This window comes from Diaporthe batatas (genome assembly GCF_019321695.1).
Source record: "Diaporthe batatas strain CRI 302-4 chromosome Unknown Contig00010, whole genome shotgun sequence".
NCBI lineage: Eukaryota > Fungi > Ascomycota > Sordariomycetes > Diaporthales > Diaporthaceae > Diaporthe > Diaporthe batatas.
Window position 1 is genome coordinate 1,919,066 of NW_025408557.1, and position 11,840 is coordinate 1,930,905.

An 11,840-nucleotide genomic window follows, 5' to 3' on the forward strand; every position below is an offset into this window, starting at 1 on the left:
AATGGGGAAGCTTGTTTACCCGCGTAGGGAGCGGTCCAACGGTACCCAGCCCGGTGGCATCCCATATATCCCTGGGCTCAACGTTGTTAGGGATCAAAAGTACGGGCGCAAGAGCCGTGCGAGGGCCAGGAGGCACGGGAGCCGATTAAGCTCGCATGCCAGACACTTGACGAAGGCAACATGAGGGAAGGGGGGAAAAGGTTACATATGCACCCAAGATCAGTGTTCCTAAGCTGACCATCCTAGTCAGCGGTCCGCAGGACATCAAACAAGATGTGCCGCCGGAGTGGGGCCGTCTGGGCCGGACCGCGGGACGGAGGGCGAGAGCGGAAAGGTGGGAATGTCTCGGCGGGAATTGGATGACAAGACAACGCCTGAAGGCCTAAAAGTACAGGTTTTTTCTCGGGCATGGCAAACAAGATCTGACACAGAGCGCGGGCCCTTCGCTGTCATGACACCAGTGGCTGGTCATAAGAAAATGGCGTCTGGTGTCGCATCAGGTCTTGGAAATTACCCGAAGGGCCGTGGGCCATTACACTAATACGTACGTGAAAGTTTTGTCTTTCCACGACGTGCTTGCCGTACCTTAATATCCATGAAACAGGCAAAAGCAGGCCGCGTGAGGTAAACCAGAAGCTGCTTATTGTTCTAGAAAAGCCTGGCATGTCTCGCGATGCTGCCAGACACGCCTGGAGACAATGCGGTGCAACCGGACCTTTTCTTTGATTACGGGCGTACAGATCGTGGCCAGGTTGTCTCACGGAGTACAGGGCCAAAAGACCACGAGACCACAGGGCCACACATCGGACAGCTTATTTGCGGTCCGGAGATATGGGCACACAGTATCTTGCATAGGCCGAGACGAGACAGCCTGTTCAGCTGTCTCAGAAGACGACCCGGCTGACTGGCTGGTTGGCTCGGTGAGTGACCGACACCCAATCCATCGGGCCACACCCTTGGGAGGGAGGAAGAGACCGCATTGAATGCATGAGTGAGGCTTGCAGCTCGAGGTTCGACCGACGGACAGTTGGCGGGCTCCCGCACGTTCGTACTCACCTCTTCCCGGAGGGCATAGTTCCGAGTCAGCGGGCGCGGCCGCGAACGAGCGATGCGGAGCAAAACAGTCGAGGGGAGCATGTACACACGTGTACTCCGTAGTGTGGTGTATTTGACTTTTTGGCCGGGGCCTACCTGCGTGACGCGCGCCCGCACGATGAAGCAGAGTAAAGCTTCCTGCGTAACATCGCCCATCGCTGACAGCGCTGTTGTCTGGCCGTATGCAGCTCAACCTCTGTGCCCTCGACCGCCTGGACGGTCAGCACCAGGAAATTGAAAGCCAAGTCGTAGATCAGCAACCACCCTGGCTGTCAATATTGATGAGACGATCGCCGAGGGCGCTCCGTGGGACCGGGGCGGCCAGCCAGCTCATCCAGCCATGTCTGATGCATGAATGTTATGGCTCGCCTGGATTTTGAGTCTGACGTGGGATCAGACGGGGCGAGTCGAAGGGGAGGGGGGGCGTGATTCATGCTGGAATTGCGGGCGTAGTGATAGGGTCTCCGTGCTGTGTTTCGTTTCGAGGCAGCTCCTGTCCAACAGAACTGGTGGCGAACCCGAGCGTGTGGTGCTGGCTTCGTGACAGCAGTAGTCTGATGGGCATGTCAGCAATGGGCGTGAGGAGGCTGAATACCTACATAGCACATGCAGGAGTTCCCCCCCCCCCCTGGTTGGTGACTCGCCTCGACGACTCGCGATCCCTTGCCCGGGCGCCCGCCACACGTCGTCTTGTCTGTTGTTGGCGGCTCAGCCAGCAGGACTAGTTGTAATTGCTGTCACGTACGAAGTACAATGCAGTATGGATCGGCCGCCCGGGCCTGTCCAGGGCTGCAGGGGACCTGGGGATCTGGGGAGCTGGGAACTGGGGATTTCGATTAGCGGTTTACTAGTAGCTCAACGAACCGGCCGGGCGATTCAGCACGAACGAGGTCGCACCCAGTCAGCCGGGAAGAGGGAGCAGGCACAGAGAGGGCGGGCAGGAGCTTGAGCTTGGTCAGGAATGGCACTGGTTCGTCCCGGGAGACCCACCCGCAGCGACCCGCCTTGCCGCCCCAAGAAAGGCAAGCCTGACTGCCTGATACAAATAGATCCCTGCACATGATCTGCAGCTCAAATTGAGGAGCATCCACTGTCGGAGCAGAAAAGCATCTTGTCGTCGTCGTCGTCGCCTGCAGGCTGCCTGTGCCTGTAAACTAGTGTAGGGACTGCTGCTGCAACTGTGGCAGCGTTACCACGTTGGGGCGCCATTGTCATCTCCTTCAGCTCAGATCACAGACCTTATTCCTCTCCCGTCCTCTCCGCGGCCACGACCGGATGGTCAGATGGTGTGTCAGCAAATGAGGAGGGCAAGGAGGGGTTCCGGGTCCCGGCCACGATGTCGCCCAGCGATCTCGCTGGCTGGCTGGCTGCTGTGCTACGTGCTGGGGCCATGTGAGTGGAATCGGTGGATATTACTTGGCTGCCAGTACGGATACTCGGTCAATCAAGCGTGACGGGGCCATGACGACTTTCCGACTTCCCGGCTTTCAAACAGACATCCTGAAGTCCTGACTCTGACCTCGAACTGAAATCCTCACTATCAGCAAAGGTTGTCCCCCTGTTTGACTTCTACAGCGACGACGTCCCAGCGCAAACACCTGCCTCAGTTGCCTTGTCCCCGAGAAGCCAACTTCCACCACCATCAACCATCAGACGGACCGGTGTAGCTGTGAGGCACAACCGAAAGTAAAGCCATTATCTTATACTTTGGCTCGTCAGCCCGCCACCGGGATCACCATCACATCAGCACCGCCTGGCCATCAAACCATTCAGTTGGCGCTCAATCTGCCGGCGCCTCCTGCTTGGAGCTTGGGACTTGGAACAGCCAGACCCTGGTTTTGCATCTCGAGGATCCACCTCACTTTCCTTTCGCCCCCTTCCCGAACAACCGAATCGACTCGCTTCGACTCGCTAAAAAATTGCGACAACTGAGGCCAGTGACGCTGCCAGGCTGCCAGGCTGCCTAGCACGTTTGCTCCATACTTGCCCCAGTTATCGCATCTCCCAGCCATTGCCAGCTTGAACACCAACAGGCAACAGGCAGACAGGCAGGGCACGTCTTGGTCCACGAGGTCCGAGCACTTGGATCACTTGGATCGCCCGCCCCCCTCTCCCCCATTCTTCAGTTGGCTCACAATCGCACAACTCAGCCAGCCAGCTACCCTTGTCGGCCCTCAATTGCAGCCTCTCTAGCTGAGAACAGCCCGTGGCCAGTCAAAAGGCGACCACTCACCTGGGTCCGGTACCCAGTCTGATCTAAAAGACCAGGGAGCTGCGCCTCGTGGTCATCATTGTGGATTGCCGACCCCGTACCTGGAATCCTTCTTCTGGATACATCTGGCTGCCTGCATGTCCTCTTTTAATTCTCCATCTGAGTCTGGTTCTGGTCCCTGGATCCGCTCTTCGCATCTGCACCCCGACTGTCCGACTCCGTCTGCCACGAGGCTCCCAAGGTGTCATCCAATCCAACCCTGAGCTGCCCTCCAGCCAAGGCTCGCTGTTCGCTGCTACCGCACCTCGATCGCCGAATCCTCCCAGCGCTACCTTGTCTGTTTCAGATAATTCACTTTGTGCTTGTTGGCTTCCTGCGGTCGCCATTCCGTGGCCACGAAACACTTAATCTACGATTGTTTCTCTAAGCGCCGCCATCACCTGTGCCCAGGCCCTCGTCCGCTTTCGGGACCCAGGCGCTTGCACACTCCCCAGCCCTTTACACGCCATTGGCCAATCCTCCTCAACTCGCCTCGCCAGCTCGATCACCAACGCACCAGCACACCCAACACACAGAGTTGCCCTACTGTGCACCTCGTCACGTCTATTTTCGACTAAGTACCGCGCAGGGCTGTTACCACTTTCAGTAATTGTTGACGCCGGGCGCTTGTCTGGTCTTCTCAGCCTCAGGGGCCCAAAGCAAGCACTCGCTCCCACGGGTGCCTTAAAGAAAGACTGCGGCCAATTCTCCCGACAAACCATCAACTCCCCTCTACTTTTTCGCCTGCAACACGACGAGTTGATCTCCGTCTCGCATCATCATGGACACTACGACGACATTGTTCACGTTCATGCTGTGAGTATTTCTTATCTTCTTTTTTTTATTTTGGCTCCGAGAGGCCGGCGATTCTCATATGCTTTTCTGCCCTGTCTTGCTGCAATTTCATAAAGTTCTGCTTTTGAATTCCCCACCCGGAATTCCGCGCCTGCATCACACGCCTCGCTCTACACCATCTCCGATTTCACAACTACCGCCCCAGCGGTGCCGTCTTGCTTTTGGCCGACATGTTTCGGTTCAGGCGTCGAGGAGCGTCGTGAGTATTTGATATTAGACCCGTCATCACAACCCCAGCACCGCTGCTCGCACTCGCATTGTAGTTCTTTGCAAGGGATCGCTTAGGATTTGACCCCTGTCCACATTCTGGTCGGGTATCAGCACAGCCGTGCGGGTACCTGAAGGTTCTGGAGTGCCAGTCAGCCTTAGTACCCTTCGGGCAAATATGCTTTCTGGGGTTCTCGTTAAGTTTTCCTTGCGAGCCACATGGCGCGCCTGTTGTCCACCGGCGGCCGCCTTATCGGGCGTCATCAGAGGCCGGGAAATTGGCACCTGAACCGGCCAAGCCGGAGAGGCTGAAGCCTATTGCCCAGCTGGCTCCACGCTGTCAGCAAAAAGGAAAGCTTGGGACTCGCCGGGCTTTTTTATAAAACAATGCTGTCCCCCCGGGATGTTGTTGACTAACAAGTAAATACACCAACAGTGAAACGCACCCTTCAGTACAATCAGTCTCGCTGGTTGGTTCTTGGGACAACTTCGAAAGACCATACACAATGGAACGCGACAGTCGACGTGACCGGAGGCAGTGGCGCGGGTGCTACGTGTTCAAGGACGTCATTTATGATGGGGAACGCCCAGGATCATCTCGAAGGAACGGTGGCCTGAAGATGGGCCAGCCTTACTATTATTACGTGAGTTGGTGGCTGGGATGGGTGTTGGTTCACTTCACCCTGTCAAAGGGCACTTTTGTCCACTAACACCGGATACAGTATGAGTTGGACGGATGCGTCGAGACTCATGATCCTACGGTCCCCACAACAACCGCGTGCCCATATCTACCCGGCCAGACTGTAAATATGATGTGGGTGCCGACAGAAAAGTCGGACAGGAAACGAAGCGCTTCTCTCAGCTCAGTTCGACGCGAGGACTTCAAAACCATGTCGCCCAAAGACAAGTACAACACGCCTAGGCCGGACCCTTGCGTGCCCGACTTCCTGGTCTCGTCATACCGGCCTGCCACTTCTCAGGGACCCGTCCGGACCCTCAAGCACAAGCGTTCCGACCGCTCCATCTCACCCACCCCCAGCTGGTGGTCGCCACGGAAGCTCTTCACCCGCAAGAACAGTGTCTCGTCACAGGGCAGCAGCGACAGACATTCCGATGACGCGTCGGTGGCTGGTGATGAGCAGCGGCAAAGTGTTGGCTCCTCTTCCTCAGAGGGCAGCCGGACCCGCCCCATGTCGCCAGACTCGCTACGAAGGTTCCTCTCCGACGACACGTCAGTGGTGACACCACCCGCCGACGATGCGGAGCGTCTCTTCCTATCCATCCCTGACGATATCGCCGAGGAGGATGACGATAACTTCGCAACCTCTGCTGCCTCCGAGACCGGCCCAAAGACCATCCTGTCGCCACCCCCGCCTGTTTCTCGCAAGTACTCCTCAAACACCCTCAGGCGGTTGCCCGAGAACGAATCCGTCGTCACCCTCACCGAAGCAAGGCCCGCCACAGCGGTCGAGCGGCCGCAGCAGATCCTCTTCGTTGATGAGAAGGACACCCCTACATCGCGCTTCTCCTTCTCGTCCGATGAGGGTTCAATCTACGGAGATGACGAGACAGATGCCACGTCACCCGAGGCCGAGATACCATCCTTCTACCACTCCGAGGCCGAGGAGGACGAGACCGACTCGGACACATTCTCGCCACCGGCCGCCCTCCAGTCTTCAAAGTCGGGTCTCACCATGGGCCGCGAATCGCTCGAGCAGTCGCTCGCCAACGCATTTCAGGGATACCGCCTGCCGCGGACGTCGATGGACCTCAACAGCAAGTCCACTGATTCCGATGCTCCAAGCCCGCCACTTCTGGCCGGACCCGCTGGCTCGGTGGTCGATGACTTCATGAGCGAGATGAACAACTTCCAGAGCAAGTGGATCTAAACCTAACCACCTCTGCTACATACACCCTACTTTCTGCCCTCACACCTACATACTACCGCACCACATCTGTACCATCCATTTCTCATGTACCTCATTACCATTCTCATTTGTCACAATATGCATGGGCACGGAGTCAGATTAAAAAGCGAGCGAGCGAGCAATTGGGGACAATCTAGACTGTCTCATTTTCCATGTGTTACATGCAGGACACAAATTACGGAATTTCCTTTTTGACTTTTTCCTTTCAAAACCAAAATACCCTGGGCTTAATCCTGACTTTTGCATCTGGGGCATGGAAGGGAGGAAATGAAGGAAAGGAGTGGGCATCACGGTTATGACTCGTGGATTCGGGTCACCAGGTGGTGGACGGCGCCTGCACCGGAGCAGGCGATAGATAGAACATCCGAACAATCCAAGACATTGACGGAGCCAAGCTTTTTCCCCAATTGCCATGATATCGCGTTCGTGATGTTCCAGTCGATATGCAGTCTCAAAAAAACGTGGCCCACACCACTAGCGTAGGGCCCAAACAAAGACATTGTGACGCACGCAGACTTCTGAACTGACCTGTCACCCCGATTGTCCTCAGCCTTACGCACCTTGTCGCAACTCGTGTTACTTTGCTGGCCAGGCAGGCCGATCGGCGCACACCGACAACACGCTACGGCCACATGGCTATCCCCGCGGCATGCTCAGAGAGCAGATCGCGACTTTGGTGAGCTATCGCGCCGCCCCGCCCCCCGAAAAGAATTACGGTTCAGTGGCACAAGGGGCCTGGCTGTCAAATGCCGTTCCCCGCCTAGATGGGGGGCTGAACTCTTGAAGCCTATCGTGCGGGCCCTGGCAGCCTGGCACCTGGCTGGTGCGCCTCGGGGCCCGTGAGCTGCCCTCGCGCAGGAGTTCGGGGACCACAGGCTTAGCCCGACCTGGCCGGGGGACCGGCCCCGAAAAGCAGCCCGAACGGCGACAAACCTGTGGGCGAGAATTAGTGTACAAGGCCGGGAGATTATTTTAGAGTTTATTTTGGGTTGATCGCCCGTCAAATGTCTACACACCCCTCCTCCGCGCCTGCTACGCTGTGTGTTTGCGGCACTGCGAAGTTGTCAGCCGGCGAGTCATAACTCTAGGGGTCCCGGCTCGGTTTAAGGTTTTTGTTCGCGTTCGCACACCCCACGTGGCTGGTCGGCGTGGTCTGGGTCAGTCTGTCGATTAATTTCCCGCGGCTGCCAGAGTTATCTCGGCACTTCTTATATGTGCGGGATGATTTGATGTCGTTGGGCTGCAGTGCTACGCAGGCGCAAACCTTGGGCACGGGATAATCTCATTGCTTTCGTCATCACCGCCCTTGCCATGCATGTCACCTCCCGTCTTCGGTTTAGAGTTCTAGGCGGGTAAGGCGGTGTTTTGATTACATTTGAGGCACGCAAACCGTTGGGGAGCTGTGAACCTTGACTCGGCTCTTGTTTGGATCAATTTTTTCTTGTCATTGTTGGTACAATGTTATTAGTTGGTGTCGTTATCGCAGCCCAGCGATTACCAGGTTGGTGATAATTACGCCGCATTACGATCTACCTAGTTTAAGGCTTTCCAATGCGACACAGGCATAGAGATTGTGCTCTCAGGTCCAATGATGCAAAATCAAGGCTTCATCATCAGAAAAACTTGAGCCTTTAGCCCCAACTGAAATCAATACTAGTACTGTCCACAAATAAAAGCAAGCAGCAAGCAAGATGATTGATTCATGATCCGAGTTACAAGACAATCGAGATAAATATAGCATCAATGATGCAGTTAAGTTTGGACTTGTTGCTCTTGCTGAACCAGCTGCACTAGTTCAACGCCGCAACATTACTTTTATCCGACTATAAACACTAATACCGCGTAAGCCATTGTCAATATCCAGCCAAGCAAAAGGCTAGCAGAGCGCCAGCGTCTTCTCCACAACTTTGTCATGGCCCACCAGCTCCAACACAGTTTGGGCTAGCATCGAGAGGAGAGTTATGTATAGAGCGCTGCAGTAGGAAGTGATCAGCATGGAAATCAGTCAACATTGAAGTCTTTCACCTCGGCATGTCACGGGCAGGGCCCAAATGGCAAGGTCAACACCCACGGCATGCGACTGTGGCCTAATTATGTGATCGATCAGACTACTCACACCTGCTCTATACATGTTTCCGGGGCTAATCGAGTGGGACTGGACATCCAGATGCCGCCCGGGACGGCAACAGACCCTGGGTGTTCTCTTCTCGGAGTTCCGACGGTCTGCCACGATGAATAATAAGTTGGTTCAAGTAAAAGCACAACGTTATTGCAGGCGATAGAGTTGGTGTTTGCAATGACTAATAAACGAGTCAGGCAAGCATTGGTAGCTTTCGTCTGCGGCAACAGAACAAGTGCATTCGGACAGAAGAGAAGGGACCAGACAAGCTCTCTACACTGAAAATATTAACTCATCACAATGACCGTGGCCTGTAAACTGCTTATTAGTTGGCCCACGCGTCGTAGGATACGAGGCAGAGGCACGGGCGCAGACAAACACCTCAAAAGGAGCCTTCAAGCGGCTCTGCTCACCTACCTGGGCAAACTACCACTGAAGGCTGGGCAAAGCTTGTTGATTCAACGTTTTTGACAGGTCACAAAAAATGATTGGAAACCACAATTGAATGGAACGGGACGCCGGAGCGAGTCCGCACTATCGACAGCCGCGAATGAGCGAATGAGGCCGTCTGTGTGGAGATGTGATCATGGCAGCCGCGTGGATTGATTGCTGTGCAGACCGCAGACTGTGGCGACCTCAAGGCCCGAGTCCTTCTAAACCCAGTCATTTGTAAGTCTAAGCCAAAACTGTTTGCACCACATCTAGCTTTTCCAGGAAGGCTGATCTCCACCCATGGTATATCTATCCCATTGTGTTGTGTCGTTCTTCAAAAGCATCTCACCGGGGCTCCCTGGCCTGGCGTTTGCTTGTTCCTTGCATTGCTTAGCGAGAATTATTCCTAACAGCCCGCTCTTCACGCGAAAACCCCTAAAACACCCGGGGATTCCGCAATAAACCGGTGAACAGGCAAAAAAACAAAAGATCCGACGCCGGCATGATTCGAACATGCGCCTCCGAAGAGAATAGATAACTGGAAGTACTCGAAGAGTAGTTCTAGTCTATCGCATTAGACCACTCTGCCACGGCGCCTTGGATGAAAGCTCAGAATTTGAGCAGTACATGTTTTTTTTGTGAATCTGAGTTGAGTAAAGAAGACATAGATTATAGACTAAATAATATAAATATTTTATATATTTTTATTTTTATTATATATATATATTTAAATATATATATAATATTTTTAAATAATAATAATAATAATAATAATAATAATAATAATAATAATAATAATAATATTAATAATAATAATAATAATAATAATAATAATAATAATAATAATAATAATAATAATAATAATAATAATAATAATAATAATAATAATAATAATAATAATAATAATAATAATATATAAAATTAAAAGTATTATTTAAATAATAATATTAATTATAAATAAAAGTAATTTATAAATTAATTATTATAAGAAAGTTATATAATAAAATTAAGTTTAAAAATAATTATTATATAAATAAATTATATAAAGTAAATCTTAATTAAAATATTTAATAATAAGAAAGTTCTTTATATTAACCTATTATAAACTATAGGATAATTTAGATAAGCTAGTAATAGTGGATAGAAGTAAGATTTCGATATTAGGTAATGGTTATAAATATAGCAACCTACATGAGTTCAGCGACTGACATGAAATTTAGGCGCTCAGGCATCTAATAATGCTACAGATGACATCGGTCTTGACAACAATGTCCTGTTTTGTGGGTTTCATCAGGTTGGAATACATGCGAGTTGGAACCAGCATGCAAGGGAAGAGCTCCCTGTGACGAGAACACACAGATATGAGCGTAGATATCTCACCAAGCTAGAGATTTCGTTCGCTGGGTTGAATCACAGAGATCAGAAGTTTTATGGGTTGGTCAAGACGGTACCCCTTAGCCCTATCTGTACGTCGCAAGGCTGCGGCCACATGCACCTATCATATTTTAACTTATAGTTATAGACACAGTATTTTTAAAAAGCTGGGTCTTAAGCACTTACCACCGTATTAAGGCGCCATGTATGTCCCCGGACATATGCGGAATAGAAGCGAAACCAGTTTATGGGTTAGTGGGTACCAGCTCCTCACCCGGGCAAGGTTCATTCAATCCGTCTTTCTTTCTCCCTCTGCTTCAACTAGTCGAAAGCACCCTCATAAGCATCGTCACGCTTCGCCACTTTTCCAAGCTCGGATTTAAAGATCAAACCTATATTTTATGATGAACAAGTGATGCAAGAGTCTTATGTCCCAAATGTTCCGACTCAACCCCTCGGTCGCCCAGCGTCAACGAGCTTCATGGCCAGAGATGTTACATCTTCAAGCCAAGCGCTGTGGGCCTAATTTCCGGATATTCCGAGACAAGTTCGAGTCCAGTGTCTTACTTAATTAATTGTTAGGTTCTCACAGACAAACATTGCAGATGTTCGTAAAGAAATTCTCGTTTCCAAACCGACTCCCTTCAAGCTTACTTATTGATACCAACACTACATTTCCAGAGTATGTAATGCATCATCTCTCAAACTTGACAGGATATGTATTTCTAAGCATTATGATACGATTGAGTTTTGAACAGTGGGCCTAGATATCTTGAACTAATGAACGCACTCACTAGATGGTGAGTAAGAACATCCCCAAGACCTGCCGATACCTTGCTACCTTACAAATCTACTCGCTGCCCCAGGCTTTGTACACGTCGCCTTGAAAAGTCTGAGTCATACTTAAGTACTACTGTTGTAGAACTAACGGTGAGTGAGAACCCACTGTTGCTTATTGGCCGTCTAAGCACCACTTACAAGCAAGGGTGAGACTCGCCAAGCCGTTCACGCATCTGACCTGTCAGCCTCCTGTTTTGTTGAGGACTCGACGGCAGACTGTGAATACAACTCGACTGTGTGCCTGGTTTTGTGTCCGTGGCATCCGTTCATGTAATTGAAAAGTGTGAGTCCCCCGGTTGTATATGTGCATCACCTACCTAGGCAAGCAACAAATATTGCTGCCCCATTCAAGTTTGCAGATCTAACATCTTGTTTACCACCTCTTCGTATTACACAATGGCATCTCTCATCGACTCTGTCTTCCTCACTGTGCGTGACATCCCTCGATCAGTTGCGTTTTACAAAAAGGCCTTGGCACCCATGGGCATCACATATGCTCTCGAATATGAGGGGAAAACCGCACCCTTCAACCATCCACGTTTGCACGGATTTGGCAAAGACGGGCGCATGTTCTTCTGGCTCAGACAAGGCAGCCCTGGCAACACACATGTTGGCTTTGCGGCCAAGAGTCAGGAAGAGGTCAAATCTTGTTATGAAGCAGCAATCGGGGCTGGAGGAGCACCGAATAACGAAATGGGAGGTCCTCCGTCAGCCAGACATTGGTATGACCCGAGGTACT

General features: G+C 51.8%; 1 protein-coding gene across 1 annotated transcript; it reads left to right on the forward strand.

The window, feature by feature from the left end:
* The first annotated feature begins 2,360 nt into the window (after positions 1-2,360).
* On the forward strand, positions 2,361-6,726 carry KVR01_008385 (uncharacterized protein). The gene is made up of 3 exons (XM_044785834.1): positions 2,361-4,162; positions 4,845-5,052; positions 5,131-6,726. Exons 1-3 carry the CDS (start codon positions 4,128-4,130, stop codon positions 6,295-6,297), a joined length of 1,410 nt encoding a protein of 469 aa, XP_044642152.1. The 5' UTR covers positions 2,361-4,127; the 3' UTR covers positions 6,298-6,726.
* Positions 6,727-11,840: the final 5,114 nt, after the last annotated feature.

Excerpts from the sequence above, each read along its gene's own strand:
- KVR01_008385 (XM_044785834.1), top strand. The coding sequence starts at position 4,128 with ATGGACACTACGACGACATTGTTCACGTTCATGCT. Across the intron at positions 4,163-4,844 it reads ACATTGTTCACGTTCATGCT|TGAAACGCACCCTTCAGTAC; the intron begins GTGAGTATTTCT and ends ATACACCAACAG. Across the intron at positions 5,053-5,130 it reads GCCAGCCTTACTATTATTAC|TATGAGTTGGACGGATGCGT; the intron begins GTGAGTTGGTGG and ends CACCGGATACAG.